Raw genomic sequence first — 8,885 nt, forward strand, 5'->3', positions numbered from 1 at the left:
AATATTCTCTCCTGAACTTCAAAACAAGCCAGTTAAAACTGTTACTAAAACACAGAAAGTTTTATGATCTTAGCAGGGTCTATACCACAGTAGGTGAATAGAAATGTATTTATTTTTCACAGCTGAATGCTACATGGCTCTTCAGAATCAATGACGCATCACGATTTTGGATAAACAGAGTCGCCTCTGTTTTTCATTAGGGAACGCAGGAGAAAGGTGAGCGTTTTGATTAGAGTGCAGAAGTGTTGCTTTTCCTGATCTTCGATGCGACGTCAAGTAACGCTGACGAAGTACGCTTACATTATTCTCGAAGTCTCTTTTTTGTGTATGATTGCGAAGAAGATAAAAAAAGGTATGCCCCTCAGATGAATGCCCCTGTGACGCCAGCGATCCTCTTTTTCCATTTGCTGTCCTGAGGGAGATTAGTTTCCGTCCGTCCAAACAGCAGCCCCCGCCCCCTCGCTCGCCTCTTAGCGCTGTTCATAAATACCAAAGCGCACTGTTCTCATTGTACTATATCACCACAGACAGTTAAACCAATAGAGATAACAGACTGGTCACATTATAGCAGAGGCAAATAAATAGCCTACTACTGAAAGATCTCAGAATGTACTCCACAAAAAGCGAGGGACCGCGCCGAGGAAGATCTTTTGACTCAATGAACATTGGCTTGTCTTTGGAGGAGAAGCAGCTCAATAATGAGGTACCAATTTATCATTAGTTATGCTTTTGCAGTTTTAACGGTTAAATAATGCACAGAAATAAACTTTGTGAATTATTACGGAGTTCTGAGGAGTACTGAGTTAACAGTTTTAATTTTAACCAGTCAGATGAATTCATTTGGGTGATTTACAGTTAGTTGATTTGAGCCGGTTAATTGTCAAATTAATTTAACTTACAGGTAAAATTGCCCATGACTTGAGTATAGGCTTTTCAATGGGCCAAAGTTCTCGTCGCGAGACTGTTGTCCCGATTTTTATCACGCGATTAACCATCTCCACTCTGAATAAAGACGCTAAGCCGCGTGTGTCAATTGCGTGAGAATTTCAGTGCGTCAGGCGCTAAGAAGGTCAAAGGCGTCAAATATTTCCTGTAAGGTAACAAAGAATAGACCATGGAAGGGAATGTTCTTTCCTAAATAATAAAATACGGTTTTGTCATCATCAAATTGGCAAACACTGCGTGGATACAAGGCACACAAGCAATTGATCAATTGAATACAGAGTGAAGATATTGCTGAGTTTTACATAAGGTAAAATCAAAGTGGATTAGGAGACCACCCTTGCCCATAGAATTAAAGGGGTGCGGAAATGAGAGGTGACAGGGGATTTGCCCTTGTGTCAAGTACAAAGCAGTGTGTGATTTAAAACATCAATATAATCCAATTTAATTGCAGTGCAAACAACCCAGGTTTCTTCCCCTGGAGCTGTTTAACGTGTCTGCTTCCAATGTAGTCACCTGCTCTTAAGAGAAGTGCGTGTAGCCTATAGTAGAGTGATTAATTGCACACTAATCCCACGTTAGATTAGAGGTAAAGCGATGCTAATAATAGGCTTCCTCGCGCTCTAAATGGGATTGCACTTCGAGACAGACACCCGGCCTGTCTTTGTTAAACCAAGACAGTGAGCTGAAGTGTGCCGACCTGACCCGCGCGACTAGTCTGAGCCGCTTTCAAATGCACTGATGCTGTCGGGAATCCTACTGGCGGGAAGACTGGGACCGCGACAGCTGGTTTTCCGAACTGTGTCCCCTATGCTCTCTCGGAGAAATATGGTTAGTCGGTAACAGTGGAAACTGAGGAGGGGCTTAATAAATATTTAACGAGAGTTAAAACAAAAGGTCTTCCGCTAATTCGGAGAAATTGCGTGATGAGTTGACTCAATGATCGTTTGTAGCCTAATTTTGGGGGGAACAAGTATGTTTAACTAGGTAAATCAGTTATGTTACTGAATGCAGAGACTTATGTTTGATTGTGTAATTGTGTCCTCGATCGAAATATGAATTAATTTTGTCGCTTTGAAGATATCCGGAGGGCTGTGCCCCCTTAGCCGCTTGCCGCTTAGAGCACGTTCGTCATAACAGTCGCTGACCGTGGTTCTGAATTGACGCAGATAGAGAATGATCAGCTAAAGTGGCATAAGGAGACCCGTGCCAAGTACGCTAATCGGATGATTTCTTTTTCGCAGCCATTCGTCAAATATGTAGATTATTAGACAACATTATTACTTTACAGGTGTACAGTATAATTCGTTTATAAATCACATGTCAGTTCTATATTTATATTTTGATTTCTCTTTGTTTTTGTGGTGTGTGTACAAGTTTACAAGTTTGATAACTAGATAGCCCGTGTCATACATTTCAAGCATTTCATACAGGCTTATACTATTCACACATTTAATTTCATGTCCATGTCATACATTTCATACATGTTAAACAGGCTCATACATTTCAATTGGGTAAATTAGTTGTTTTCACTAAAGCAAATCCAGTGTGGTATAATAGGTAATTGTAGTGACCGTTTTAAGAAATGTCAGTTGTCTGTATCTGCAATGCGTCCAAACAGTTATCTTTTTACTGAGGATATCTATGAGATTATATCCTGTATATCCTAAGAGTCAGTGGTTGAGAATTAATTATTCGCCCCCATTCACTTAAGTAACACCGATCTTATTAGCGCTATCAGACCGCAACGATTATTTTTCAAATATAACGTTAATTCTGTTTAACTATTTATATGTCACTTTAAATAATATAATTGACTATTGCGAAAATAAAATAACCCCTTGGCGTGTTTGGTAACAATTAATTTATGGTTAAAGTAAAGCGATTTTCGGTCTTTGCGTTACAGCACATTTGCCTAAAATATATATGTGAGAACAAAATAATTTATTTAATATCGCCATCGATATTTTTCAAACCCATATCGATGGAGCAGGTTATTTATTTGTTTGTTTACCGACTGATTTGTTCACTTATTTAGTTACGTATTTGATTTCATTTTTCAGATGAACAAATCTGCTTTCCCTAAGATCGAGGAGAATAAAGACAACAAAAGCGCCTCCACTGAGCGGGGTCGTGCCGCTATAGTATTCTCACTGAAGAATGAAGTTGGGGGACTCGTCAAGGCGCTGAAACTCTTCCAGGTAGACACAGCTATAGGTGATTGTTAACGTATAATTTAAACTGCTATGTGTAGTCAGTCAGTATGATTGAATTTTGTCACTGGTTTCCATGTCTTTTCTGCAGCCTAAAAACGGTTTTATCTCCACTTCGATTCAGTTTGGAGGATTTCTATGTCTGGATCATTACACCTGGGATGGAATGTCTCTCTTTTTGTTATTAACACACGGAATTACCACTTCTTATTTCATCGGCAGGAAAATCACGTTAACCTCGTGCACATCGAATCCAGAAAATCGCGGAGGCGCAACTCGGAGTTCGAAATCTTCGTGGACTGCGACAGTAACCACGAGCAGCTCAACGAGATCATTCAGCTTCTCCGAAAACACGTCAACATAGTGGAGATGGACGCGCCAGACAACCGTTTACCGGAAGAAGGTCGGACATAACAACGTTTAAAGAAATCCATAAATAAAAGAGGAATTTTAATTTGTTTGGAAATCAATATAAAACATTGTGTGTTTAAAGTGGACGTGATACAGGACATGTAGCGTGCAAAACTGTATTCATATATTCAAAATCATTTTGAATCTGTTTTTTCCAGACATGGACAATGTGCCGTGGTTTCCCAAGAAGATCTCTGACCTGGATAAATGCGCTAACCGTGTCCTCATGTACGGATCAGACCTGGATGCAGACCACCCGGTAAGCAGACGCGACATACTACCCTGAGCGCGCTCTCGTCTCCGCCTGACTGCCCGTCCTGTTCCCTCAGTCTCTGTCTAACAGACGCCTCTGTCTCTGTCTCTTTCTCTGTCCAACAGGGCTTCAAGGACAATGTCTACCGCAAACGAAGAAAGTATTTTGCAGATCTGGCCATGAGTTACAAACAGTAAGTTCATTAAGCATGCAATAAACTCATTAAGACTCGCTTCACAGATCAAAATTATTAGACACAAATTTAGATACTAATTAGTATCACATTTCAATAATACTGTCTATATACTTGGATTTGAATTAATTTCACAATTTAAAAATATTGCCTTTAAATTTAATTGTTGATTGAGCTTTCCATTAAAATAAAACTCTCTATAATTTACATACTAATTAGTTTCACAATTCAGAAGTGCTATGTTTATTGTAGACACTAATTAGTTTGACAATTCAAAAATATTGTCTAAAGATTTGGTTAGTGAATGGCTTAACAATTAAAACATACTCTCTATACTTAATAATAGTTAGTCTGAACATTTTTTTAAATGATCAGACTAACTATTATTATTTATAATTTAGATACTAATTAATTTCACCATTCAGAAATGCTATCTATAATTTAGATAGGTGAAATCAAGTAAGTCCCATCGGAGCCAAAAGAAAATTGATCATTTTTCAGTTAAAGCTAAACAGTTCTTCATCATCTCTGATTTTGCTCATTTATGTATTTATCTATTCTTTTTTCTCTGTCCTAGTGGAGACCCCATCCCCCGTATTGAGTTTACAGAGGAGGAGGTGAAGACTTGGGGCGTGGTGTTTAGGGAGCTGAATAAGCTATATCCGACCCACGCCTGTCGAGAGTACCTGAAGAATTTACCTCTGCTAATCAAACACTGCGAGTGTCGGGAGGACAATATTCCCCAGCTGGAGGATGTCTCACGCTTCCTCAGAGGTCAGACACTGCACTGGCTTTACAATCACATTCACACTGCACTGGCTTTACAATCACATTCACACTGCACTGGTTTTACAATTACACTCACACTGCACTGGCTTTACAATCACATTCACACTGCACTGGTTTTACAATCACATTCACACTGCACTGGCTTTACAATCACATTCACACTGCACTGCTTTTACAATTACACTGACACTGCACTGGCTTTACGATCACATTCACACTGCACAGGCTTTATAATCACGTTCACACTGCACAGACTTTACAATCACATTCAAAACGCACTGGCTTTATAATCACGTTCACACTGCACAGACATTCACACTACACTGGCTTTATAATCACGTTCACACTGCACAGACTTTATAATCACGTTCACACTGCACAGACTTTACAATCACATTCACACTGCACTGGCTTTGCAATCACATTCATACTGCACTGGAATTACAGCCACATCTTTGAGGAGTTTCTGAACTTTTTGAGTGGATATATATCACTTCGGACATGTTTCATGAGCGTGCAATTCCAACATTGTTTCTCGGGGTTTATCTTTTAGTCCTGTGTTTAGCTGTGTGTCCATAATTTTGTCAGTGCTAGCTGGCTCCTGTTCATATTGGCCATTACACAGCTTTTAATAAACCTCTCTGGTGTAGACAACTATAACCACTGAGGACCTGGTCTGTGTTGCAATATACGATCAAAGAACAGTAACTACAATCTATTTACAAATTTGAAGTTCAAAATATGTCTGAAAGTAATCCTGAAAAAAGGCATAGAACAAAAGGACCCCTGAAATGGTGCTAAGGGGTGACTGAACACAGGAAGGCCTTTGTAACACACCTCTGTCTGTGTGTGACATGGCTGTATATTGTGTTAATTTCAGAGCGCACAGGCTTCACCATTAGGCCAGTGGCAGGATATCTTTCTCCCAGAGACTTCCTGGCTGGGCTGGCATTCCGTGTGTTCCACTGCACGCAGTATGTCCGACACAGCTCCGACCCACTCTACACACCCGAACCGTGAGTGCACCCACACACACACACACACGCACGCACACACACACAACACACACACACACACACACACACACACACACACACACACACTGCTAATCCATCAATCCACCAGTAATACTTAAAAAAGCTGAGAGACAGATGTCGCTCGTGGTCGTCATTTTGCTTTAAGAGTATGTCTCAGCTGTGTGTGTGTGTGTGTGTGTGTGTGTGTCTATTTTTTTTTGGCTGCCTTTCAGGTATTGTGTAGCAGCTCCGCAGAGCTAGAGTTGCTCCCTAATTTTATTAGTTGTTGGTCTGGGTGTCATTGGTGTCTGAGGTTTTCTGTACACTACTGCCTTTTCAGTCTTGAGTGTGTATGTATATGTGTCATAGGTTAGTCACATGCATGGTTTTGTTTGTGTTTTCAGTGATACTTGTCATGAGTTACTGGGGCACGTGCCACTGTTGGCCGAGCCGAGTTTTGCCCAGTTCTCCCAGGAGATCGGCCTTGCTTCACTGGGAGCCTCCGACGATGCTGTCCAGAAACTAGCCACTGTAAGTTATCATGACGATACACCAACCCTTTTCACCCTAAAGGATGTTTTAATAGTCACCAGTGTTAATAAAGGAGAGACAAAACTAAACATGAAATGTACTTTTACACACGATGTGAAAGCTGTGCGTATGTGTAAAAAGCAAGAGTGAAAACAGTGTAACCAGAGGCTTACTTTGGCACTGCATCAACTTTTGATGTAGACCCTACACTTTGTGTTAAAGCTGGAAAGTCACTGGTGTTTTGTTGTATTTGGTTACAGTGCTATTTCTTCACTGTGGAGTTTGGCTTATGCAAACAGGAGGGGAAACTAAGAGCATACGGGGCAGGACTCTTGTCCTCCATTAGTGAGCTAAAGGTAACTAAACTCCAAACTAGGATATTAACGGCATAACTTCTTACACCAGTGCTAACACTACCACACTCACAGTCACTTGTGGAAAATATCACACAAAGTTTGTGCTAAATATGGTTTACCAGGGGAGAAAAAAAAAAAACATCACTTTGAAACCCAGTCTGTAGTTTTAACATACTGAACTAGCGTGAAATTTCGGTGCGTCATTATTACCCTGTACCGACTGTTACATTTGTCTCTGCGTCTGTTTACTGAACAATAATCTGATGTCTCTTCCCAGCATGCACTGTCAGGGAATGCCCGGATCATGCCCTTTGACCCCAAGGTCACATGCAAACAGGAATGCATCATCACCACATTCCAGGATGTCTACTTTGTGTCGGACAGCTTTGAGGAGGCCAAGGTTAAGATGAGGTACGAGAAGTTAAGATGTTGTCTATGATTTAACAATGTAACGATATGACATTTTTTTAAGTATGAAAATATGGGTGAATCAGATGATGAGAAAGAGTGAAACTTCAGTGCATAACGGACAGTGCAAATGCATGTATATATTTTTCAAATGAATGTTTTTAGTCTTCATTTGAAAACTGTAAATTGTTTGTTTTCTCACATCTGTCTGTGTTCAGTCATGTATAAGTAACTTTAGACTATGCATGTATCCAGTCAGAAGTGGATATCTCTAGAGTAAAGTGGATGTTCTCTTGATCCAACAGGGAGTTTGCTAAGACCATAAAGCGGCCGTTCTCTGTGCGTTACAACCCGTACACGCAGAGCGTGGACGTGCTAAAAGACACAACCAGCATCAACAGCGTGGTCGAGGAGCTTCGTCACGAACTGGACATCGTAGGAGACGCCCTGAGCAGGCTCAACAAACACCTGGGAGTCTGACCCACCTGCAGCCTTCTGCAGATGCTCACTACATTTCCCAGAATCCCCCACTAAGTTGTATTCACTTCATTTTCCATACGTGTACTACATTACGCATGGAAGACAGTCCCCTGGCTTTGATTATGTTTCTTAATTCTCTACTTCATTTTCCATTACTTTTATCTCACACCAAACCATCAAACAGTCAAATTACATCCACTCTGTCATGTTATTGGATTCCTCCAGTAACTAACTTTGCCCCTCACATTCTTTTGTTTAATGAATTACTTTTTTTTTTTTTTTTGCTCTTCTGTATTTATGCAAGCATTGGTTAAAACTGAATCCTTTCTCAGCATTTGCGATCATAATACAGTCATAAAGAAGCATTGTATTTCGCAAAAATGAATCTAAGCAAACTCTGTGTGCTTTCATTAGAATAATGCATAATGGTTTTAGTTTTGCTTTTGTGTTCAAGCCATTTAAGTGAAACTTACATTATGATGCACCTTAAAAATGAACATTTTTATGTTCTCTATTTCAACATTCCTTCAGATTTATCCCTTTTGTCTGGCAGAAAAACCTTTACTTCATGTTAACCAGCTTGCCTTTTCCCTTTGTGAACAATAGTAGGGGGAAAGACAGAAGTATATGTTGTTTTTGTCTGTTTTGTGAGGCTTAAACCAGTCAAAATCCTCTGTGTGTATGCATTTTACAATCATGCTCTCTCTTAACTGTTAAACCCTTTGCTCCTTGTTTAGAAAGTCATGTTTTCAATGTGTTCAGCATACAGGGATTTCAGCTGGGACTCATAAAGAAAAAGTACAATATAAATATATATTCGATATATGGATATAAATTCAATATGTAAATACACATTCAATATGTGAGAGTATTTTTACGGATGAATGTTGCTAGAATTGTCCAGCTTCTAGATGGTTAGCTTGTGAAGAACTTGGATGGTAATTTTCTCAAGTAAAATGAGTTAACATCACCTTTTAAGATCCTCATTGTGCTAAATATTTATGTACTATTAAATGTAATTAGAACTATGTGTGCTTATGATAATAAAACCAATTTCATTATTTTTTTACTGTGAAGAAATCCTAAGATTATTCCAATGATTGTCTGCAATATAGGTGGTACAAAGATTGTGTGTGTGTGTGTGTGTGTGTGTGTATGTATGTTTGTGTATGTGTGTGTGTGATCCGGTGAAGCATGTTATCCAGGTATTTCACAATCATAAATAAGCATACTTCAATGACCAATGACCTGTTTGCTTAGAGGCATGGTACATTAAGATAGCTGGAGTACAGA

General features: G+C 39.6%; 1 protein-coding gene across 1 annotated transcript; it reads left to right on the forward strand.

Moving 5' to 3' along the window:
- Nucleotides 1–607: 607 nt before the first annotated feature.
- tph1a (tryptophan hydroxylase 1 (tryptophan 5-monooxygenase) a) lies at nucleotides 608–7,592 on the forward strand. The gene is made up of 11 exons (XM_030789951.1): nucleotides 608–703; nucleotides 3,006–3,143; nucleotides 3,378–3,558; nucleotides 3,725–3,825; nucleotides 3,945–4,012; nucleotides 4,590–4,786; nucleotides 5,682–5,817; nucleotides 6,222–6,348; nucleotides 6,609–6,704; nucleotides 6,982–7,115; nucleotides 7,418–7,592. The coding sequence occupies exons 1-11, from the start codon at nucleotides 608–610 to the stop codon at nucleotides 7,590–7,592; spliced, it is 1,449 nt and encodes a 482-aa protein (XP_030645811.1).
- The last annotated feature ends 1,293 nt before the right edge of the window (nucleotides 7,593–8,885 follow it).

The sequence above is a fragment of the Chanos chanos genome, chromosome 13 (assembly GCF_902362185.1).
Source record: "Chanos chanos chromosome 13, fChaCha1.1, whole genome shotgun sequence".
Taxonomy (NCBI): domain Eukaryota; kingdom Metazoa; phylum Chordata; class Actinopteri; order Gonorynchiformes; family Chanidae; genus Chanos; species Chanos chanos.